The sequence below is a fragment of the Chrysemys picta genome, chromosome 6 (assembly GCF_011386835.1).
Source record: "Chrysemys picta bellii isolate R12L10 chromosome 6, ASM1138683v2, whole genome shotgun sequence".
Taxonomy (NCBI): domain Eukaryota; kingdom Metazoa; phylum Chordata; order Testudines; family Emydidae; genus Chrysemys; species Chrysemys picta.
In genome coordinates this window covers 26,075,234-26,100,198 of record NC_088796.1, presented here as the reverse complement: position 1 = coordinate 26,100,198, position 24,965 = coordinate 26,075,234, and the positions used below count along the sequence as shown (strand labels likewise).

Here is a 24,965-nt window from a genome sequence, read left to right as displayed (position 1 = left end):
CAGTCCTCAGTACTGAGGCAGCACTAAGTATTATCTAAACCATCCCTGACAGGTATTTGTCTAACCTGTTCTTAAAAACCTCCAATGATGGAGATGCCTCAATTTGCCTAGCTAATTTGTTCCAGTGCTTAACTACAGTTAAAAAATTTTCCTTGATGTTTAACCTAAATCTCCCTTGCTGCAATTTAAGCTCATTACTTCATGTCCCGTCCTTGCTGAATAAGGAGAACGATTTCACTCCTCCAATTTATCAAGAGAGTAATGAGCCTCTTCTTGATAAAGACTATCATCATGTTCCCTTTCCGTCTTGTCTTCTCCAGGCTAAACAAACCCTTTTTTTTTTTCTCACCCTTTCTTTGTAGGTCATGTCTTCTAGACCTTTAATAATTTTTGTTGCTCTCTTCTGGGATTTCTCCAATTTGCCCACATATTTCTCAAAGTGTGGTGCCCAGAACTGGATACATTATTCTAACTAATGCCTTATCAGTGCTGAGTAGAGTGGAAGAATTACTTTTCATGTCTTGTTTACAACACTCCTAATATACCCCAGAATGATGTTCGCTTTTTTTTCTTTTTTGCAACAGTATTACATTTTGTTTGTGATCCACTATAATCCCCCCAGATTCTTTTCTGCAGTACTCCTTCCTAGGCAGTCATTTCCAATTTTGTATTTGTATAATTGATTATTCCTTTCTAAGGCTATGCCTACACTACAGCTTATGTCGAAATAACCCATGTTGCACAGGGGCGTGAATAAATCACCACCCTAAGTGACATAAGTTATATTGACACAAGCACCGGTGTGGACAGTGCCATGTGAGCAGGAGAGCTTCTCCCACCGACATAGCTTCTGCCACTCGCTGGGGCTGGAGTAATTAAGCAGACAGGAGAACTCTCTCCTGTTGGCTTAGAGCGGCTATGCTAGAGAGTCTACAGCAGTGCAGCTGCACCAGTGCAGCTGCGCTGCTTTAAACTCTCCAGTGCAGCAATTTGTGTTTGTCCTTGGGTTGAAATTCAATATCTCAGCATTCTTTATCCAACTATATCAATAAATGGTGCCCACGTTTCTTTGAATTCATATAATTGATCTTTGTGTCAATAAGTCATTCTTTCTTTCTCTGCTAACTCAGACAGTCTGAATTCCACTGCTCTATTTTGAGCGTAAGCTTACTCCTCTATTTTTATAAAATCATGAGCTTGGTAGTCATTGCAGCTCTCAAGAACCAAAATCTTTGTAGTGGACTTAAACCCAGTACATAACCTAGGATATAATTTTCAGCTGAGGTTTGGTTGCTGAAGCCAAGCACTGTTTTCACTCACTCATATCCACTTTTTTCCATAGCTCTGTATAGGACAATCTCGCAGTATATGCATCAGGATTCCTTTTTCTTTTTATTACAGTGCCAACAAATATCAAAGGAAAGGCCCCCATTTTGCACAACCTTTATGGCGTCCAATATGTTTTGAATAGAATCTTTTGCTGTGTCAGGCATAGCCTGAGATCCACAGAAGCACTTTTAACATTCTATAATATGCTCTGCCATTGGGGTTCTTTGAAAGGCTGTGACAACTCCCCATGCTTTTGCAGAGAACTCCAGACCAATCAAATTCCTCTTCCTTAGTAAGGCATACATAGAGGACATGGGCCTGGGGAGTTTATAAAGTATTTCAAAGGTTTCCAGTAGCTTTAATATGGAGATATACCTATCTCATAGAAGTGGAAGGGACCCCGAAAGGTCATAGAGTCCAGCCCCCTGCCTTCACTAGCAGCACCAAGTACTGATTTTGCCCCAGATCCCTAAGTGGCCCCCTCAAGGATTGAACTCTCAACCCTGGGTTTAACAGGTCAATGCTCAAACCACTGAGCTATCGGCAGTCTTACTGTATACAGACCAAACTGATACATTGCAAATGTTTTAGGTGTAAGCACTGCCACTCACCGAGTGTGGCAGGTCATATTGTTGTTTTAGTGTTAGAAAAGGGAAAAAGCTTTCATCACTGACCAATTGGGAAATACATATGATACCCATGCTCAGCCAGTTCTTCCAAATTATAGGTGTTTTTTTCCCCAGTTTGCAAGTCTGGGTTACCCAGATATGTGCTTTTGCGTGATGGCAAGGGTGAAGTTGGTACCTCTTAGCTAGGATAACCCATACTCTTTGTGCTGCCACCAATGTAGGCACCTTATTTTTGTCCATCGGACAAGAAAGAGGAACCAAGCAGGCCCACAGAGGGAGTTGGATACATTAATACTCATTCAGTTTTCACCCATGTTCGTATAAGGGCCTTATCATGCTGGAACCAATTTAACATCTGTGACATATTAAAAGCATAAAAGTAATTTTGTAGGTCTGGGAGCCCAAACCCTCCCTTGGCTACAGGGAGCTGGAATTTTTTAAGTGATAGTCACGGGCATTGACCAAAACTGTATAGAATGGATCTAATAATGTTGTTAAATTTTCTGAAATAAGATGGAGGGATACATACAGGTAGGCTGCTTAGAATATAGAGGAGCTGACACAGAATATTCATTTTTATTGCATTAGCCCTTCCACACAGGCTCAGGGAGAAAGGGTGCCACCTGATTTTATCACTAGTTATTTCAGAGAGTACAGGATCTAAATGTATCTTCACTAAGAGAGATATGTTTGAAACCTTGTTGGTATTTGAGGATACCTAGACAAGTCAGGTCTTAGCCTTGTGGATCTTGAGGCACAATGTGGCTGCATTCTACTTGCTGCTTTCTATGCACCCTCTCCTGGCATCATGTCTGACTTGAGCTGTGCTGCCTTTGTAACATCACAACTGCTCACTAACCCCTTTTTTGAAATGTGTATAAACTGCAGAAGTGGAACTTGGAGGAGAATTAACTCCCATGCAGGTTTCTGACTGATAATGCACTGGCTTGCAATAGGATCTCATCTTGTAGAATGTCTGCCCTCCAGTTCTGCTCCCTCTATAACTTATGGATCCTTAGGGGTATCATGTTTACATAGAGGCAATTTCAGGTGAGGGGCATCTGCTATGTTTAGCCTTTCTGAATCTTTTTTTATGCTCATTTGTTTTTCTGCATCCTGGATTGGTGGGGGTGTGTGTGTGTGTGTGTGTGTCCCTCTTAACCTATATTTATCTTCCTTTGCTTTTGAATATTCAATTCTGCATTTGTTTCCTTTTGTAATGTAGGAGAAAAGAGGACACAGTTTCTTCAAACTAGGTATTACCTTGCTATATTATATTGCCACCTGTATCACTACAACTTAACTGAGGCTCAGGGGCTGAGCGATCATCTTGTGAGAGAGATACTAAGACGATCTCAGCTGTCTGTAAGGCAGATAGAAGATTTTTCTGGTATGTTTATCTTGTAAAAAAAAAAAAAAAAAAATCCAATCCGTTTACTAATGTATGTTGTTATTCTTTAGATAACCTGGTGTCTAACTTTTATGCCCCTGTAAGAACTTAACTCCATGATTCCCTTCTAAAAATTCTAAGAGCTCCCTGCAGACTGAATACATCCTTTTCTTAAGGGATGGAAAATGGGTTTTCTGTGTAACTCTGACACAGAAGCTGAGAGTTCCTTAATTATTTCCATTCTTCAGCGTCTAATTCCTTAATGCCCCACTTCTGAATCATCAGTATTTCTGTCTCTTAAAAAAAATTTGACTGAAGAACTTCTTTCTAGTCTGTAATAATTAGAGTGAGTGTTTGGAAGACAGCTTTAATTGTATAGTTTATAGTTTGTGTGTGAGTTGATTAAGTACCCTTTTTTAGAGCCTGGTCCAAAATCACTGAAGTCTGTGGAAAGACTTCTGTTGAGACACAGTTGGTCACAATCCTAAATCCAAACACACAAACTTTGGAAACATTTGTATTCTTATACGGATGCAAATTTTGTGACTGAGCCCCTTGCTTTATAAAGGGCTGAATCAAAGCCCTAGATCTGAATAACCAAAACTTTGGGAAAGTTCAGAGTCAGTCCTGGATCTAAACTTAGTGGTTTGGGCCCATCTCCAGTTTATAGTTGTAAGAAATCTTCAAAGGGAATTGTTACTAACTAGTAATTAATAGTAAGAGGTTTCTATGTTTTCTGTTTAAAAGGCTCAGGAATGTTGTCAGGGGAAATGAGTAGGGCCGCAGTTTGTTTGTTCTCTGCAAACAGTTGTGTTGGGTATAATTAAACAGTTCTAGCGCTCAATTTTTATAGCAATTTTTTGTTATTGTCAAAAACATTTTAATTAGATATCTATCTCTTAGATGCTGAATATTCGCAATATGAATTGTGGATGATAAGAGATGTTCATCCTGAAGCTGCAATGGCAGTAATACAGTCCATGGCACGATTCATGGCTGCCTACTTCACTAATCAGCTGCTTTATATACTTCCCCCACATAAAGTCGATATTCTGCCTCCACTTCACATCAACCAAGGTATTCCGTTAAACAAAAAATATTTTAACTGGCTCTGATTCAGTGTTATGATTTGTGTGTCAGTGTTGCCTTACCTTACCTTAAAGGGGTAAGTCCTCTGTTTTTAGATGTGTGATTTTTATTTTTTATAATTATAGTATTAAGGATAATTTTATACTTGGTTTTATTATGATATTTTTGCAAATATTTTTTGTGCCAGCAAAACAAATATTTTGTAGCTGTGGTAATTGCTGAGAATATTTTCATGTTTAAATATTTAAGCTTTCATGTCATAGTTAAAAAGTATAGTACAAAGTGTTCTCAGTTTATTCTATAATCCACATACTTACTTGGATTGTTTTGCAAATTGCTGTGCCTCATGGGGATCCAGAGTAGTTAGCGATCCAAATTTATTTGAGGTTGTTTGAACAAGGGATTCCCAAGATACAGCTCTCCCTAAAAACTATAATAATGTGACATCAAAATTGAACGGTTCTTACAATGCCTTTTTTTACACACATCTGGGGTTCAAACTTTGGTGCTGCCTGTCCTCAAATTGATATCACCCACTCAGGATAAATCTCAGCTATTGTCTGATACACACTACCCTTTCCGGGAAAGAAGCAGTATGTTAAAATTTATTCAGGATATAAGTTGAATCTGCAGTGTATCTTGAGAAAATAATTTGTGCGTGTGCAAAAGGACTGGGGCTCTGTTGTGAGCTGTGATGTTTCAAGCAGCCTGACATTAGAGTAACTGGGTGACTCAAGCTGACATGCTGTTAAATCCAAAATGCATCTTCTAGTGTGTGTTTTGGTCCTGCCCATGGCAGCTTTCTGGGAATGTGTGTTTGCACATTAGGTGCTTTCTGCCTGCATTCTGCAAGGGTTCCTTTTGGAAGTTTTGCCCTGAGAGCAGAGTTTCTGGTTTAAGAGCTGATATTTCAAAGTGTCCTAACATCCGCACGTATTCTCTGTTTTTACTTTGGAAGTATTGTCAAGGAAAATAGTTTTAATTAACTAAAGGGAAGATGAAAAGCTCTAGTAAGCAACATTAGGGTAATGTAATCCTACCACGTGCTCCTTATATTATGAGCTTGTAATTTTAAAAATGTTCTAAAAGTCATGTGCATAGTGAGATTATTTAGAGTACTGGTATGCCATGACATTTGCAGGGGTATGCTTCTTGGTGCTACTTTGGAGTCATTTGATCAGGGGATTAGTTCTTCAGACACATCCCTCACAATAAGGAGCTGATTTTTATATTCACATTGCTGTAAAGCTCACATGCCTTGTCTCAAAAATAGGTACTTCACAACAGAGGCTGGGGTAGACTTTGGGAGAGTGGGGAGAAGAGCATCCCCACGAGGTGAATGGATCACTTCACACCTGTCAGGTTGAGTCAGTCTGTATTCACCTCCACATGGTGTTCTGAACACCTCGACTGAAAACACCCAATTAAGATTAATGGGCAACTTTCTACTTCTGCAATCTTTCCATGCTGCTGCAGGTTGTGCAGAGCCCCTTTCCCTTATGCTACAAATCTCCATGGCAAGGCTAGACTTGTGGCTTGCACAACCTACCTAACTCAGCACAGAAATGAGCAGTCCATTTGGGTGCAGATGTACCTCTCTTCATATCACAGAGTGAGCTATGGCAAACAGTGGCGTAGCCAGCTTCTAAGAGGAGGGGGAGCAAACATAAAAAAGGCGTCCCCCTTGGCTCCTCCTCCGGCCGCTCCGCCCCTCCCCCCCCATGGCTCCTCCGGCCCTGCCGTGCCACCCCTGTGGCTCCCTCCCCTTGTTCCTCCGGCCGTGGCTGCCGGACGCCATGCTGCACCCCCCTGCTCCTCCGGCCATGCCCGCCGCCTCCCCCATGGCTGCTGGCCGCACTGCGGGCCGCCAGCCTGCGCCCCCCCCCCCTCGCTCCTCCGGCCGCTTTTGGGCAGTTGGAGTCTATGGAAATGAATGAGAGAATACACTTCGATGGGACACTTTGCACCAAATAAAATGTCTTAACGTAGTCATTCCTTATGTCTGCTCATTATAGGGCAGCCCTGGCTGAAATGTACTTACCGTATGTCCCCAATGGCTCTTGTCTACTTCAGGGGTTAAAGTTGCAGTGGTAGGGCTGGTGTGTATCTTAAGTTATTTTCTCGTTTTTAGCGGCTTAAGTATAGGTGTACTCGACATTTTGGAAGGATACAAGGCATTGTTGGTGAACCTGAACTCTGTTAACGATGATTTTGGGCATTGAATTTAGCTCAGCAAAGAGAAGGTTAAGAGGCAACTTGTTCTGTCCATCTGTAAGTGCTAGACAGGGAGAACATACTTGATAGTAGAGGAAAGCCTATGGGGAAGATCCTCAGCTTGTGAAAATTGTCATAGTTCTGAGTTTAATGGAGCTATGACAACTTTCCCCAGCTGAGTATCTGCCCCATATTATCCTTTAAAAATCATATACAGTGTTATAAAGGTAATTAAAAAAATCAGTTATGCAACAAGGTGGTGTGATCAAATGCCACAGTATAAACTCTGAATTTATTTTAACTAACCTGTAGGGTATGTAATTAACATTATTAAAAACATATTTTCCTTTCATAGACCGGTTCCCTCGAGTTGTTCCACTACAGCACTCTGTGGTCACCAGTGCTGTTAGAGATCAGAACCTTTCTTCTGTATGGACAGCTGAATATGCTCTTGACTTGCTCTTTGTGGGTGGACTGATTCCAGAGGCTGTGTGGCTAGCACACAAACTTGGAGACTGGAAAATGTCTGTTTCAATAGGTGTGGCCTATAATCTGTACTGTCAAAGTGGTGGTGACTTACGGTGAGTTATGCTTGTTCAAATAAGGGAACTCAGAATTATCATCATGCATGATTATGTATTATCAAGTATTTTACTGAGCAGAGAAGGTAGTGTTCTTCCTCTAAGACACTTCCAGGTTAATAGATACAAGATTTAAATAGATGTGCATTTTAGCCAGTGTGCCTCAGATTAATAATTTTATCTGTGGAAGGTTTTTTTTGTTTTTGTTTGTTTGTTTTTTTCAGAAAAAGGAAAAGATGTTTCCACAGAATTTCCTTGGTTTCTCCACAGATTTTTTTATTTTGTCATTAATTAATAGTTTCTTGATATGCCTTCAGGTCAGAGAAAACGGAATTACATCTGCCTTTGAACTTGACTCCAACACAAATTTTTCAGGAAAAACTACAGTCTTTCTTGGGCCAGCCAGTCAGTTTTGAAACATCAAATGAAGGAAGAACTAAATATAAACAATTTACAGGTATATTAAAAATATAGTTTCATCCTATTTACTGTCAACTTTGTTCTAGTTGATTCCACAAATCCTAGGCATTCACTTATTTTTAAAGTGTTTTGTCTTTAGCATTATGAAGATACAGTTATTATCATCATATATGCAGATAGCTACTGTAAGTGCCTAGAATCCTGTAGAGAGACTAGGTGTGTGAGGTAATAGCTTTTATTGGACCAAGGTCTGTTGGTGAGAGAGACAAGCTTTTGAGCTTACACAGAGTTCTTTTTCATGTCTCTGTAAGCTCTCAAAAGTCAGTCTCTCTCTCTCTCTCTCTCCCTCCAACAGATGGTCCAATAAAAGATACTGCCTCACCCACTTGTCTCTCTAATATCCTGGGACCAACAAGGCTACAACAACACTGCATAGTGTCCCGTTGGTCTTTTGGCTTTTCCCATGCCCAAGATGGCTTGTATCTTCCTTCTTGTTTGGGGAGGACGATCTAGACATATCAGATATTCACTTAAGTTTTGTTTGACTATAAAATACTTTATTGGCAAATGTACATTTTTAGAGTATAATAAAAATAAGACACATTGAAATAAATGTGGATGTATGAACAGTTTGGAAAGCATCATTGCATTGGCACTAAAGTTACAGAACACTGAAGTATTACTTCAGCCTATAGCAAGACAAAAAATGTTGTCTTTCTGCACTGCTCCAAAGTTGGCTCCCATGGCCAGATCAGACTGCCCTTGGCTCAATGTCCCAAAAATTCTCATTGTAGTAAAATTATCCATATCCCTTATTCTGCTCTGGTTTGTGAAGTCCATATTTCAAGGCCTTGTTTGCATTTGTGATTTACGGTATTCTTTGTCTTAACCATTTTCACGCTGTTCGGAGTGGTTCATGACCGTGAGTGCCAACCTTAGGGCAGGCTGTTGAAAAGCAGGGCGGACATACCAAACGGGTGTCATGTTCTGTCATTAGATTTCATCAACTCAGTAACAAATGTGAACTTCTGAAGTACTATATAGTCTTAACATGAAGTCACAGACTGTTCCCTTGGACACTCTAGTCTTTCTTGCCACCCAGGCAAGCTTAATGATAAATGGTTATTTACACCAAAGATCACAAAACGTTCAGATTGCTCCCAGTCCCGAGAGACCAGTCACTTACCCCATGTCAATTTGTACCCCAGATCTCACAACAAAGACAACACTTGTAGCCAATCCTGTAGTAAACTAAGTATTTGTTAGCTAGGAAAAAGAAATGAGAGAATTAAATTAAGGTTAAAACAGGCAACATATACACACACACACGAGTTAGTCTATTGTTCGAAAAGGGGACAGAGCTGTAGTAAATTGTCAGCACTGAATATCTTTTAGGGCTAACCCAGGTTGACCCTAGGGATCTCTGCTTTTGTTTCCTAGCTCCAGCCCTGTGAGAGTCCAAACAGCAAAGAGCTGAAAATTTTTCATGTAATCTGTATTTTCCTCTTCCAGAACTCAAGTTGATGGGACAAGCTTCCTTGCACCTTTCTGGGTGTGAGAGGTCTATTAACCCATTTTTTTAAATCTTGTTGCTTCACCATGGCTCACTTAGTTTTGATGGTCTTCCTTAGTGGGCAGGGATACCACTCTTCCTGCCAATTCAGAAGTTCAGAGCATGCATTTTTATAATTGTAAAGCAAAATTTACATGTTACCTTATAACATGGGATACAGCCATTGCAAGTTAAGATTAATGCATGCAGCAACTTACAAGCATCTTATAGAGTCTAAACACATCCTTACAAGTCTAACATCTATCTTAAACACTACTAGCATACAGATGAGCTGGTCTGGTTTCCAGCTATGAATTTCAGTGCTTAACTGATGCCTACAGCCTTGGCAAGACCTGGCACCTGGTCTAGCAGTATCTAAGCACTAAAACACTGATCCACCTCCATGAGCTGCAGAGAAAGGACTGCAGTCCAGACATCCAGATTTGTAGGAGATGTTGAGTAGCAAAAAACAACCAGAGTTAATTATTAAGCATTAGAAGCAGGTTTTTTAACTCTACATATTTTCAAATCTTATATTAAAGAAAGTAAATATGTGAGTTATTCATAAATTCTGGAAAAATGAATGTAAAATACTGTAATGCTGCTTATTAATTTCAGAAGAAAGCATTGCATCAAGTGATGCATTTACCGTATCGGTTTCAATTCTTGGTATTTTTTAGATCCCATTGAAGAGGAAGACGCAAATGTCCTGTTTGGTTCAGTGCAAGAAATACTGAAAGCAGCTGTTATGGCAGATGCAGACATTCTCTCAGAGACATTTCAACTTTTGATAGACTCTGCCAAAGACCTCACCAGAAAATTGTGTGGTTTAGTGCCTGATGGGCTATATCTTCCTGCACCACCATTATACTGTCCACAACCAGCTTCTCTCAGTGAAGTAAGCATATTTAGTAGAAGTTGCATGAATGTTAGTTTGAACTTTCTAATTCAGTTTTTCTTTTAAAAAAAAATTCCACCAATTACTTGTGTGGAACCGTAATAGCAAGAAGCCTCTTTGAAAAGCTCCTTTCAATTTTTCTTTCTACTTTGTGGAATCTCTGCTCTTAAGATGAAGAAGAGAAGTGTTCTGAAGAGCAGAAATTCCATGTGTAGCTCAGTTCCTTTATTCTTTATATCCTCCCTTTAAAAAAGTGAAGAAGGAGGATCCGGGGAACTACAGGCCAGTCAGCCTCACCTCAGTCCCTGGAAAAATAATGGAGCAGGTCCTCAAGGAATCAATTATGAAACACTTAGAGGAGAGGAAAGTGATCAGGAACAGTCAGCATGGATTCACCAAGGGGAAGTCGTGCCTGACTAACCTAATTGCCGTCTATGATGAGATAACTGGCTCTGTGGATGAGGGGAAAGCAGTGGATGTGTTATTCCTTCACTTCAGCAAAGCCTTTGATACGGTCTCCCACAGTATTCTTCCGCCAAGTTAAAGAAGTATGGGCTGGATGAATGGACTGTAAGGTGGATAGAAAGCTGGCTAGATCGTCGGGCTCAACGGGTAGTGATCAATGGCTCCATGTCTAGTTGGCAGCCGGTTTCAAGTGGAGTGCCCCAAGGGTCGGTCCTGGGGCCAGTTTTGTTTAATATCTTTATTAATGATGTGGAGGATGGTGTGGACTGCACTCTCAGCAAGTTTGCAGATGACACTAAACTAGGAGGCGTGGTAGATACACTGGAGGGTAGGGATCGGATACAGAGGGACCTAGACAAATTAGAGGATTGGGCCAAAAAAAACCTGATGAGGTTCAACAAGGACAAGTGCAGAGTCCTGCACTTAGGACGGAAGAATCCCATGCACTGCTACAGACTAGGGACCGAATGGCTAGGTAGCAATTCTGCAGAAAAGGACCTAGGGGTCACAGTGGACGAGAAGCTGGATATGAGTCAACAGTGTGCTCTTGTTGCCAAGAAGGCTAACGGCATTTTGGGCTGTATAAGTAGGGGCATTGCCAGCAGATCGAGGAATGTGATCATTCCCCTTTATTTGACATTGGTGAGGCCTCATCTGGAATACTGTGTCCAGTTTTGGGCCCCACACTACAAGAAGGATGTGGAAAAATTGGAAAGAGTCCAGCGGAGGGCAACAAAAATGATTAGGGGTCTGGAGCACATGACTTATGAGGAGAGGCTGAGGGAACTGGAATTGTTTAGTCTCCAGAAGAGAAGAATGAGGGGCGATTTGATAGCAGCCTTCAACTACCTGAAGGGGGGTTCCAAAGAGGATGGAGCTCGGCTGTTCTCAGTGGTGGCAGCTGACAGAACAAGGAGCAATGGTCTCAAGTTGCAGTGGGGGAGGTCCAGGTTGGATATTAGGAACCACTATTTCACTAGGAGGGTGGTGAAGCACTGGAATGCGTTACCTAGGGAGGTGGTGGAGTCTCCTTCCTTGGAGGTTTTTAAGGCCCGACTTGACAAAGCCCTGGCTGGGATGATTTAGTTGGGGATTGGCACTGCTTTGAGCAGGGGGTTGGACTAGATGACCTCCTGAGGTCCCTTCCAACCCTGATATTCTATGATTCTATGATTCCCAAACTATTGGCCTTATTGTCATGTACTTAAACTTTGCATTTCGCAGAAAGACTACAATGACTGTCCTTTAAAAATTGAGAGAGATTATCGTCAGAAGGTGTCTGGGGTCCTTCAGCGAATTCTGTTGCTCTTCCGGGCTGCTCGTTGTTCCTGCCCTGTAGCACAGTGGTATATTGTACAACTGAAATGGGCAAGAAAAGTAATGCAAAAGGTAAAAGATAAACTTGTTTACTTTTAACTCCATTATCTGTAGTAAATATTACAGAGGGTGACTCTTTTGAGGGAGATCCTCTCATCCACTCTGTGGCCTTCCTAGTCTGATAAGGGTCTCAGTCTTGGATAGCTACTGTCTATATTAGTTTAATCTCCAGAGGAAACTGGAGCCTAAAAAATAGGGGTTCCAAGGTTTTTGCCTCACAAATTACTAGTGCTATTACTAGAGGTGGGAAAGAAGTGACCATTGGGTTCCAGACCACTTGGGGCTTTAGAAATAATTATTAACACCTTATGGATTCAGAGAGATTCCAAGGCCAGAAAGGACCTTTATGATCATCTAATCTGATTTCCAGAATAACAGGCCATAGAAGTTTCCCATGATAATTGATTGGCAACTGGCTGCAAATTTTCAGCTATCTAGAGCACAAAGTACACATGTAATAAGACTTTTAATGTCAACTATTTAAATTTAATTGACTTAAAATTAAGCCTTATACTATAATGATAAAGGTTTTGAAACAGAACAACTCAGGTTTTTCTTAGCTGTTTTATACAGTAGTTATACTAAAGTTCCATCACCCTGCTAATTCACTCTATCATCATATTAAATAAAGCATTGTAGTTGTCATAGCTTATACATTTATTAGATGAAAATGTGTTCCTTTAAAAAAAATTAACCTGGGTTTCAGATCCATTGCATTACAGGAAATAGAAAGCCAGGCCTATGGAAATATAGTTGATTATGTCAACATTCTGTCAGTAAGTTAAAGGGGCCATTCAATCCTGATATGAAACACTTCAGTTGATTTCATTAGGATTTTCACATACAGACGAACTGAAGAATAAACATTTTAATTAGTAAGCACTTATAAAGGTAATTTGCTGATTTCTAAATTGTCACAAATAAAATTGTTCTAAGTTCATAACACTTTTCTTTTCTTTTCCTGCCTATAGATTCGAATGAAAGGCACTCTTCCTTCATTGAGTTCATTTCCTGAAACTTTGCTTCATTATTCTAAATTTAGTACAATATTCTTTAGACCTGCATCTTCTGGAGACCATCGCTTTGATGATGTTTCTTGTAAAACAATAGGTTTGTGTATAATAAAATCGAATAAGTAACTTCTGGTTGGAAAATAGAACAAGAGATGAGAAGCTGCATGTGCAAGGGAACACTCTAGGCTTGATTTCTTTCTTTCTTTATTTATTTATTTATTTATTTTTGCATTTGGTTGAAAATATGTCATGATACAGTGTCTTGTACTGAAAATTTCTATGGTTCTGAGCAATCTTATGATTTCAACTCAACCCAAATCATCACTGTGCTGTGTGGTGAAATTATTCTCCATGGTACTGATTGCAGGTAATGTATAGCACTCAGTACTTCATTGGTGCCAGTCAGGGTAGAGACTGTGACTCTTCCTGAAACCCCAGTTAACATAGTTCCATAGAAGAGAAATACTCATTCTCTTCTTCAGCCTTGGAGCATCACCTAGCTGCTCTCAAAGGTCGCGATCTCATGATCCTTTATGTTTTAGATAATGATTCTAGTACTCATAATTTTCTTAGATCCAAAGGTTCCTTACTGCTGTCATTGTCTAAATCTAAAGAATAAGGGGGGGCTGGCACCAGTTTTAGACTTGAGGCTGCTAAATGCCTTCATCTACCACTTCAAGTTCAGGATGGTAAAGCATTGGCCTCTCTAATCTGCTCCTTGGCTTCCCATAACTGGTTTACGGCTCTCAATCTCCAAGTTTTTAATTTTCACATAACAATCCATCCATCTCACAGGACATACCTGAGATTCCTTCCAATACTGAGAGGACTGACAGTTTAGAATTGTCAGAACGTGACAGACTATACCCTATCTGCCCAAGAGAGAGGAGAGAAATACATGCCATTAAGGCTGATCCACTGCATGCTGTATTTCATAAGGGCAAGGTGCTCCTTAGGCCTTGCCCTAAATTCTTGCCAAAAATAATATTGACTTCTATCTAAATCAAGTAATTTTCCTTTTTCCTAAATCCAACTCCAACGAAGTGAAAGCCAGACTGCACACCCTGGATATGCTTAGGTCACTATCATTCTATCTAGAGAGGACTAAAATTTTCAGGAGTTTCCCACGATTATTTGGAACTTTTGCAGATACTATGAGGAGTCAGGCAGTATCAACTGAGAAGTTATCTAACTTGATTTGCAATTGCATCAGAATATGCTACGAATTAACAAATTTAGATCCACTGGTAAAGATTAGACCCAGCACCATCAGTACCTAGCCAGCTACTGTGGCTTCTTTAAGAAACGTGTCAATTTCTGGGATCTGTAGGGCAACTATGTGGGGTTCAGCACATAAGTTTACACAACAGTACTCCCTTGTAGAGGCATCAAGATTTGATGTCTGATTTGGCAGACCTGTCCTAAAGTCACTGTTCAAATAAACACCAAGCACCCTCCTCTTGTACTCCAGGTCACCAGAAGTGGAATACATATGGACAATCACTCAAACTGTAATTTACTCTGCAGTAACTGTGGTTCTTTGAAATGCATTGTTTGTATGTATTCTGCAACCCGTCCTCCTTCCCTGGTACTGTGGAGTCCTATAACTCCTGCAATTTGTATTGGTAAAGGAACTGAGGGACACTTGGGCCTGTTCTACCCTTTATTCCCTCATTTGTGGGTGTGTGAGGACACTTAGGGCATAGGCAGGTACCCAACAGATGCTGCCAGTCAAAAAAGTCTGAGCTCAAGCACATGGGACACATTCATGCTAGAAATAAATCTCCTGTGGGGCATTAAGGGGGAGTGGAGAGGGTTGGGAAGGGGAGCAGAGTGATAATATACAACTAATGTGTTCTGTTAGTGACTGACTATAACCAGCAGTTTTAAATTAGAGCATCCACTAGGCTGCCTTAACCTGAATCAGGGTCAGGGGTGTGATTGTAATAGCTTGAGGATCAAGTAAATGTAATTGCACCCTGATGGTCCTCCTCATGCTCCCCTGTCCTGAATCTGTCTAAGTACAGAAGAAAATCTGTCCGAAAGTCCTATTCCAAGATGTTGAACATATGTTTTTATAGATCTGAGATATTGAAACTCACTGATACAAAGAGGGACTACAGAAATCCGACTACTGATCATTTTTGAAAAATCAAGAATTACAACCTTTCTTCTAAGTTACTGCTACCTGTAGTTGAACATTTTAATTAACAAGTTGTTCCTTTATTTCACCTTTAAGTAACTTGTATTGTGTTGTTTCTCTTGTAGGTTGCTTCAGAGAATTATGTGCATTGTGTTGGATGCTTCATGTTCGTGAAAGGTTGTCTGACAGTTGCAGACACTACCAAACTGCAAGAGAAAGTATGGGTAATCAAAAGGTAATTATAGTGACATTACAGTAAAGGTTTACTGTAACAGTGTACAGTTCTTTGAGTAATGGTCCCTATGTGTATTCCACGGTGGCTGCACATGTTCTCCATGTCCCTGAGTTCAGAAGGTTCTTGCTAGCAGTGTCCATTGGCCAACACCTGCAACCCTTTCCTCATCATGATCTGAACCGAGGGCATAAGGGGTGGTGCAGACCAACTGCCTCTATAGTCTGAGATGGAGCCTCTTCAGTATTTGCAGCATTATCTAGCTTCTTCTAGATCTAACTGTAATTTTATGTAAATAGGTTTTAGATAATCGTTTTAGGCCATTTTTATACTTGTGTAGTTTTTAGTAGTGGGGGGGAGGGGTCTCCTCCTACCCAAACATATTCTCTCCCCTCTCCCCCACCATTGGTCCAGAGCTTGTAAAAAAGGAGAGTTGCTCACCGGTATCATATATCAGCCAGGGAATAACAAGGCCCCCATGTACAGACAGCACTGTTCATGGAATTTGAAGCCGCCACCTTTTCTGAGTCAGATGTTAGTGGGAAAGTGTCACCACGCCCATCAAGACAAGGGGTCAGCCCAGACAGAACATGCAGAGTCTCTTGGGCACTGTCCAAATCTCCTAAAAGAGATTATGCAACTTGGGATCAATAGTACCTTATTACTCCATGAGACCTGCCTTAATTTCCACTAGGGCCTTACTGGGGGTCCAAGGGACCCATACATACAATATCCTGAATCTACACAGTCCCACGGGTAATTCAGACAAGCCTCCCCTTGCAAAGAGGATTCTGAACTTCCTTAAGAACTAATGAGGGAATAGGAAGAACTAGATCAGGCAGAACCACCAGCTCCAATGTTCCATCGTTATCCGCAGATAAGGTGGTCACACCAGCCTCACCTTTACTTTCTGATGGCTCTGGGCAGTTTCAAGACCCGCACAGGAGGATTGCTGACACACTCCCTGAAGGAGGTACAGGACACCCCTCATTAAACCTCTGGACATTCTCCAGAGCATTGGTCCCAGTAAGGTGGCACTTCCCATTAATGAAGCCATCTTAAAACTGGCCGAGACTGTCTGGCAGACACCAGTCACTTATGCCCCCATTCCGAAAAGAATGGAGAAGAAATATTTCATGCCAACTAAAGGAACAGAATGTTTATTTACACATCTTGCTCTTAATTCATTAGTAGTTCAAACTGTCACTGAAAGAAGCAGACAACAGCCTAGATCCACCACCTCCAATAAGGAAACTAAATGTTTAGATCTCTTCAGGAGAGAAAAAATGTTATAGCTAACCATTCTGCATTGCAAACTATCAGGTATTAATGTCAAAATATGATTTTATTAATTGTACTAAGTTAGTGGAATTCACACTAAAATTCCAAGAAGAGGATAGGCTCCAATTCAAAGCACTAATTGAGGAGGGTAAATTGCTAGCCAGATTGTCCCTCCAGGCATTAGTCAATGCAGTGGGGACAGCCTTCCACTTGGTGGCAACTTCTATGATTGTATGTCTGGCCTTCTGGCTCCAGTCCTCTGGATTTCCCCAGAGAAATCTAATCCATGGCGAAGGATCTGCGCTTTGAAGGAAACAATTCTTTTACTGAAAAGACGAAAGAGTCATTACGTTACTTATAGGACTCAAGGGCCACCCTCTGCTTGCTGAGCATCTACACTCCAGTGCCAATGATGAAACACCACAGATCTCAGCCCCACAAGCAATGATCAGCTCCTCAGTCCTTTTATCATTAGAGGGGTTATGAGCCACCCAGGAAGCAACAGAGGGTGCAGAGTAGCAAGCATAACATCTCCCCTCCTCCCCCATCCCATCATCCTTCCAACCCCAGCATCCCACCAGAAAACACATTTGATAGGACCTTAGAGAACTGTGAATCAATCCCTCTGCCATATCCAACATACCCAATTTGGTGGCTGCCTAGCCTACTTTTCACAAGCCTGACATCTTAACAGACAAATAGGTTCTGGAAATTATCACTAGTGGTTACACCATGGAATTATTTTCCCTGCCCCTTCAACCCGCCCCGCCCCCCCCCCCCGGTCCCTCTTTAGGGACCCCCTCACAAAAGAATGCTCTGTCAAGAGGTAGATTCATTGTTGCATCTGCGGGCAATAGAACCCATACCTCCTCAATAGAAGGGAAAATGACTTTACTTGAAAAGCTTCCTCACTGCTCCCCAAAAAGGAGGATGAAGACCCATTCTGGATCTCAGATGGATGAACATCTTCATCCTAAGCTTAATGTTCAGGATGATTGCCCTGACCTCCGTAATTCCCTCTTTTTTTTTTTTTTTTTTTTTTTTTAAAACAAAGGCAACTGGTACGCATCTCTCCATTTGAAGCACACTTATTTGCATGTAGATGTACATCCTGCACACAAGAGATTCTTCTTCAAGTGCTTGCTCATGTCCATTCCATATTAGGTACGTGTCCTCGCCACATGAACTGGTTCCGGAAGTCTTTCCCTCAGCAGTATCCATAGGGGACCGGCTTTGGCGCCTCCTGGAGTAGCGTGGTATAAGGGGCACCACCGGCTCCCCCCACCCTCAGTTCCTTCTTGCCACCAGTGACGGTGCTGGAACATCTGCTGCTTCGGCTAACGTTGTTTCGTTTTCTGTTCTTGTGAACTTTGAAAACCTGTAATATAGTTGTATATAGTTAGTAGTTCTCAACTTTTCATCAGTCACAAACAGGACTCAGCTGGCTTGAAGCGAGGTTCCCTGACTGTGAGACAGGCCCCGGTACCAGTGGTGCTGACTACATTATCGGCACCAAAACCTGTCCCCTGGCGCCATAGTATCCATGGAACCCTTGAGGATTCACCCAACCGATCAGTGTCGGGGAGCCTCGGAGAGGCCAGCGGCCTCGGTATCTCATCCCACTCCGGTACTCGAGGCTTCAAGGAGTAGGACCCTGTGGATCCAGGAGGACCCAGGGGAGGAAGCTGCTGGACCACCAGTGGACGTGGAGATTCCTGCGGCACCAGCCTCGTCCGGCAATGATGAGGACAATGCCATCCTGGGGACCCCCTCACCCAGTTCCTTAGGATGATGCTAAAGCGCACCAGGAACTTTTGAAGGGGGTTGCTTCTAACCTGGGGCTTCAGGCAGAGGAATTGGAGGAGTCCTCGGCCTCTGTTTGACATCCTCTAGCCCTTCATGAAGGGGTTTCCAAGATCACTAAGGCTCTGTGCCACACCCCCTCTTCCCTGGCTCCTATCTCTAAAAGGGCTGAACGCAAGTACTTTGTGCCAACCAGAGGGCATCAGTACTTATACTCCCACCAGCCTTCAATTCCCTTGTGGTTGAGGCGGTTAACCAGAAGGAGAGGCAAGGTCAACCTGGGGCCACCCCCAAAAATAAAGATTCGAGGAGGCTGGATCTCTTTGGATGTAAGGTTTATTCATCTTCCAGCCTTCAGCTGAGAGTGGCCAACCACCAAGCCCTCCTTGGTCGATATGACTTTAATATGTGGCAAGCCATGGCCAAGTTCAAAGGATCGCTCCCTGAGGCTTCCAAGAAGTAGTTCCGAGCAATCCTCAATGAGGCACCACTGCGGCCAGGACGGCCCTCCAGGTGATGGCTGATGCTGTTACCCCACCATGGCTTTCACTATCTCCATGCGGCGAGTCTCTTGGCTGCTCCTCTCTGGGTTGTCCACTGAGGCCCAGCAGTCATTTCAGGTCCTGCCCTTTGATGGCAGGGCCCTATTTGCGGAGCAAACAGACAGCAAGTTGCATGGCCTCAAGGACTCCTGCACCACCCTGAAAACCTTGGGTCTCTACGTCCCAGCCTCGGCGCGTAAGCGGTTCAAACCACAGCAGCCTCAGGGCCAGGGGAGCCAGCCTCGGCAGGACCAGCCCCATAAACAAGCCCAGGGTTACAAGCGCTGCCTGAGCCACCTGCCTCCACCCTCTGCCCAGTCGAACGCGACCCATAATAAGCAGGGGGCCAAACGGTCATTTTGAGGGTGCGCCTGAGAGCGACCTACCAGACTATTCCCCGGATCCATATTTCCCAATGTTCTCTGACCGCCTTTCCCCTTTCTTCCCGGCTTGGACCGCTATAACTTCGGACTGCTGGGTCCTCAGCACAGTGGAACGGGGTTATACCCTCCAGTTCCTTTCTATTCCCCCACCTTCCACCTGCCTATCCCTCCCTCTTCAGGGACGCCTCTCATGAGAGTCTCCGTGTGCAGGAGGTAAAGGAGTTACTATACCTGGGTGCAGTGGAAGAAGTCCCTCTTGAGTACAGGAACAAGGGGTTCTATTCCTGGTCCTTTTTAATCACAAAGGCGGCTTTCCAAATTTTGGGTGCATCTTGCTGTGTTATGAATTAATGGTGACGCCTACCATACAGGATGTTGGGGGCCAATTGACGAGAGCCCAGTCTGCATTGGTAGCCTCACTATGCAATGTTCCTCTCCTGGAAATCTGTAGAGTGGGGCTCTGTCAAACTCTCAGACCTGATTTTATTGGAGCGACCTTGGGCTATTGAGCCAAAGCTTGCCTATCTCTGTTCCAAGCCATAAAGCATCTCATAAGAACATAAGAACGGCCGTATTGGGTCAGACCAAAGGTCCATCTAGCCCAGTATCCTGTCTACCAACAGTGGCCAATGCCAGGTGCCCTAGAGGGAGTGAACCTAACAGGTAATGATCAAGTGATCTCTCTCCTGCAATCCATCTCCACCCTCTGACAAACAGAGTCTAGGGACACCATTCCTTACCCATCGTGGCTAATAGCCATTAATGGACTTAACCACCATGAATTTATCCAGTTCTCTTTTAAACGCTGTTATAGTCCTAGCCTTCACAACCTCCTCAGGTAAGGAGTTCCACAAGTTGACTGTGCGCTGTGTGAAGAAGAACTTTCTTTTATTTGTTTTAAACCTGCTGCCTATTAATTTCATTTGGTGACCCCTAGTTCTTCAATTATGGGAATAAGTAAATAACTTTTCCTTATCTACTTTCTCTGCATCACTCATAATTTTATATACCTCTATCATATTCACCCTTAGTCTCCTCTTTTCCAAGCTGAAAAGTCCTAGCCTCATCATTCAGGTTTGGCTGGTCGCATCCGTGTCATCCTTTTGGGTCACATGGCTTCATGTACTTATGTGACCTCCTTCGTGAGACTTCACTTTTGATGTCTGTAGGCTTGATTGTGAACAGTTTATGTGCCACTCAAGCACAGCCTGGGCAAAGTAGTCTCACCCTCCCCCCCACAAAGTGTGGGCTTCTCTCTGCTGGTGGGAGAACCAGGAGGAAGTATATGTGAGGGTCCTTTTTTGTCACTCCTCCATCCACAGAAAGACTGATTGCAGATGCCTCATTGCTAGGGCAGGGAACCCAACTGGATGAACATGGCACAAGGCACGTGAACCCCCCTCTCGCTCCAAGAATCCAAGTTGCACGTAAATCTCCTGGAGCTACAGGCAGTACATGAGGCTTGCAAATGATTCCTCCTGTTCATTTGGATCTTGCATGTTCAAGTCATGCATGACAACATGATAGCATGTACAAACTACATCTACAAACAAAGAGGAGCAAAGCTCACCCCGTATTGCATAGAGGGGGGTCAATCTATAGAACTGGTGCATTCGCATCCCAGATCATGCTCTTAGCAATACCAGCTTCAAGGTATACTCAACATGTTAGCCCACAGCTTCAGCAGGCACTTCTTGAAGAACCACAAGGGGAATCTGTGCGACTCTGTTCTGGTATTATTCAGAAGTTATTTCAGCAGTGGGGGTTCCCACTTTGGAGCCTCTTTGTGTCTCAAGAGAACAAAAAATGCCCAAATGACTGTTCCGAGGGGCTCAAGGTCAGGGCTCCAGAGGGGCCGCATTTCTAGTTCCGTGATTGGGGCAAATGACATATGCCTTCCCACCCATTCTGCTTTTAGCTCAGGTTCTGAGGAAGATCAAGCAAGAGGGAGGGAGTGTTAGTGATCTTGATTGCTCCTGGATGGTGCAGACAGTTGTGGTTTCCAAGCATTTTACAGATATCAGCATGCCTGTGCGTCCATATCCAGCTCTTCCTGGACCTGTTGACCGCAGGACAGAGGCAAGATCAGACATCCCAATCTGGCATCTCTCCATATCACACCCTGCTATTTGGGTGGATGACTAACCTAGAAAAGACATTCTGGAAAGCAGAACAATCCATTCTTAACAATAATTGAGTCTCAGAGTGTGAGGCCAGAAGGGACCACCAGATCTAGTCTGACCTCCTTTATATCACAGGCCACCAACACCACCCGGCACCCACACATGAAAAACCGAACCCAATAGGAAGAATTTCACAAGGAAGTGCCACACAGCAAAATGAAAAAGGTTTACTGTCTGATACCAACAGCGTAGCTACTATCAGGATACCGGCATCCCTGTCGTTTTGGACTTTTTTCTTAAAGATTTCATGACTATGCTTTTGTTCCCTATGGGTGGACTTAGCAGCTATCAATGCCTGTTACCAATCACTTGATCTTCACCCATCCTGTTACAGTACATTTTCTAAAGGTGTCTGTGATGCTGGCACACCAGGTGCCAGCTCATGCCAAGGCCTCAGGCCTGATTGAACACTTACAAATGCATAGCTGGAAACCAGTCTTGCGTATCTATGTGCATTATCAAAATAGATACTAGATGTTAAGTTGATGATGATGTGTTTAGTCTGTATGAAATGCTTGTAGGATGCTGCATATATTGATCTTATAACCTCTAAAGCCTAATGTATAAACTTGTATTGAGTGTTTGGATTGTATACCTCTGTAATTGTATAACTCACCAAACAGGAAAAGAAGCATTAATTAAGATAGCCCATTGAAGGCAAATAAGGAATTGTATAGCATTAAAGGACAGAGGCCCTGTTGATTGCATTGCTAACTCCCTCCAGGAAGGAGAGAACAACTCCTGAGCTTATCCCATCAGTTTGGACTCTGGGGTGGAGGGGATAAAAATACCTGACAGGGAGACGGTTTGTCTCTTTAGCTGTTTGGATTCTCAGTCTGGAACTACAAAACAGAAGTAGAGATCCCCAGGGTCAACATGGGTTAGCCCTAAAAGATATTCAATGCTGATGATTTACTACAGGTCTGTCACCTTTTGGAACCATAGGCTGTAACTCATTTGTGTATATATGTTGCCTTCTTTAACCTATAAATAACTCTCTAATTTCTTTTTCCTAGTTAATAAATCCTTAGTTTACGATAGGATTGGCTACAAGTGTTGTCTTTGGTGTGAGATCTGGGTTATATATTGATTTAATGTAAGTCTCTTGGGACTGGGAGAAACCTGAATATTTTGTGATCTTTGGTGCAAGCAACCGTTTATCACTTAGTCCAGTTTGCCTCGGTGGCAAGATAGATTGGAATGTCCAAGAGGGCTGTCTGTGACTCCATGGTAAGACTGTTAGAGTGCTTCAGGAGTTCACATTTGTTACTGGGTTGGTGAAATCTAATTATAGAACATACGACCAGTTTGGGATATCTGCCCTGCTTTTTGACAGTCTGTTCTGAGGTTGGCACTCATGGTCATGAGTCATTTGTGGTAGCGTGACAGTGACAGTAGAACCTTTCCCCTGATAATGAAATCTACCCCAAGCATGGGACCTCAGTTGAGTCCTATCAGCATACAGAGACACTTAGCTTTATGTTTCTTAATCCACCTCTAATGAAGATTGCCTTTCTGGTTACCCTCACATCAGCTAGAGCAGTAGACAGCTGGGGGCCCCCATGGCCAATCGATTTTACACTATCTTCCACAAAGGCAAAGTTTCACAGAGATTACAGGCAAAATTCACCCCTAAAGTAGTCTCAGAATTCCATCTAATTCAGGCCATTCACTTACCTGTCTTCTTCCCAAAGCCATATGCCACCAGTGAGATAGGAAGCTGCACACTCTGGTTGTCTGTTGAGCCTTGGCATTCTGCCTGCAACAGACTATTCCCTTTAAGAAATCACCTAAATTATTTGTATCCTTTATGGAACATATGCGAGGGGAAGTGATTTCTTCTCAGCGACTTTCCAAATTTTGGGCTGCATCTTGCTGTGTTATGAATTAATGGTGACTCCTATCACATAAGATATTGGGGTCCAATTGACTAGAGCCCAGTCAGCATTGGTAGCCTCAGTATGAGATGTTCTCCTGGAAATCTGTAGAGTGGGGTTCTGTTCAAACTTTCATGAGCGATTATGCTCTGATGCAAGCTTCTTCAGCTGATGCATACTTTGGCAGAGCAGTCCTCTAGTCAGTGATTAGCCAGGGTTCTTGCGTCATCCTTTTCAATGAATCCTGCTTGGGAGTCACTCACAGTGGAATACTCACAGGGACCATCACTCAAAGAAAGAAAGGTGACTTACCTTACAGTAACTGGAGTTCTTTGAGATGTGTGGTCCCAAACTATGCTCTTCTACCCACCCTCCCTCCTTCCCCTCTGCGGTGGAGCCTTATCCTAGAGCTGTTCATGGTAGAAAGGTAACTGGAGAAGCAATCGGTTCATGCCACCCCTTATGCCCTTTGTTTGGAGCATGAGGAGGAGAGGACCATGGACCAACAGACCCTGCTACCAAGAATCTTTCGGTGTCAGGTGCATAAAGTGCATGTGCATCCACAGTGGACTACAGACAGGGCCCACTCATCTGAAAAAACTCCCGTTACTCTAAAATATGTAACCTTTCTCCCATAAAATGATCTCTGGAGATTTGTAGTACACTTTTATGACCTCTTGAAAGAACTCCATTTCACTCAGTAGTACAAAACTATGTCACTCTAAGATACTGTAATCTCATGAGACATCTTGCTGTAATTACACTATTAATATATGTTACCAAAGAATAATGCTGTCCATTTCTATTATGCTGTACATCTTTAAAAATGTTAGTAATGCTATTTTTCCTGGGACCTTAGTTTATTTTTAATTTGGAAAATTAAAGACATAAATCACAAGAAATATAGCATTTTCTACATTTTTGTAGCAATTACCATAATTAATATACTGCATGCTTTTTCATTACCTATATTTAATGAACTCATTAAACATTGTATATCACAGATGGGTTGAAAAATATCCAAACTTCCTTGTTTTACCAGTCCATTAAGCTAATCTGGTACATAAAAATTAGGTTAGGTCTTAATGGTCAAAGCAACTAGGACAGGGTGGGCAAACTGTTTGGCCTGATGGCCACATTGGGGTATGAAAATTGTATGGCGGGCCATGAATGCTCACGAAATTGGGGGTGAGGGTGAGTGCTTCGGCTGAGGGTGTGGGTTCTGGGATGGGGCCGGAAATGAGGGGCTTGGGATGCAGGAGGGGGCTCCAGGCAGGGACCAAGGGGTTCGGAGGGCGGGAGGGGGTTCGGGGCTGGGGCAGGGGGTTGGAGTACAGGGGAGTGGTGTGAGAGCTCTGACTAGGGGTGCGAGCTCTGGGGTGAGACTGGGGATGAGAGGCTTGTGGTACAAGAGGGGGCTCTGGGCAGGGATCGAGGGGTTTGAAGGGTGGGAGGGGGACAAGGGCTGTGGCAGGGGATGGGGGGGCTCAAGGGTGCAGGCTCCAGGTGGCGCTTACCGCAGCTAGCTCCCGGAAGCATGTCCCCACCTCTGGCTCGGAGGCGT

At 42.9% G+C, this 24,965-nt stretch overlaps 1 protein-coding gene across 17 annotated transcripts in view; it reads left to right on the top strand.

The window, feature by feature from the left end:
• CPLANE1 (ciliogenesis and planar polarity effector complex subunit 1) overlaps window positions 1–24,965 on the top strand; it is a 183,362-nt gene that overhangs the window by 53,287 nt on the left and 105,110 nt on the right. For all 17 annotated transcript variants that reach the window (XR_010588771.1, XR_010588770.1, XR_010588767.1 and 14 more), the window contains 8 exons: window positions 3,184–3,348; window positions 4,252–4,425; window positions 7,007–7,232; window positions 7,550–7,689; window positions 9,885–10,102; window positions 11,792–11,956; window positions 12,916–13,054; window positions 15,226–15,335. Coding sequence is in view for 11 of the 17 variants with exons in the window: in XM_065550010.1 (XP_065406082.1) it covers window positions 3,184–3,348; window positions 4,252–4,425; window positions 7,007–7,232; window positions 7,550–7,689; window positions 9,885–10,102; window positions 11,792–11,956; window positions 12,916–13,054; window positions 15,226–15,335 (1,337 nt within the window). In the remaining 6 variants the exon portion in view is untranslated. The remainder of the gene's footprint in view (window positions 1–3,183; window positions 3,349–4,251; window positions 4,426–7,006; window positions 7,233–7,549; window positions 7,690–9,884; window positions 10,103–11,791; window positions 11,957–12,915; window positions 13,055–15,225; window positions 15,336–24,965) is intronic.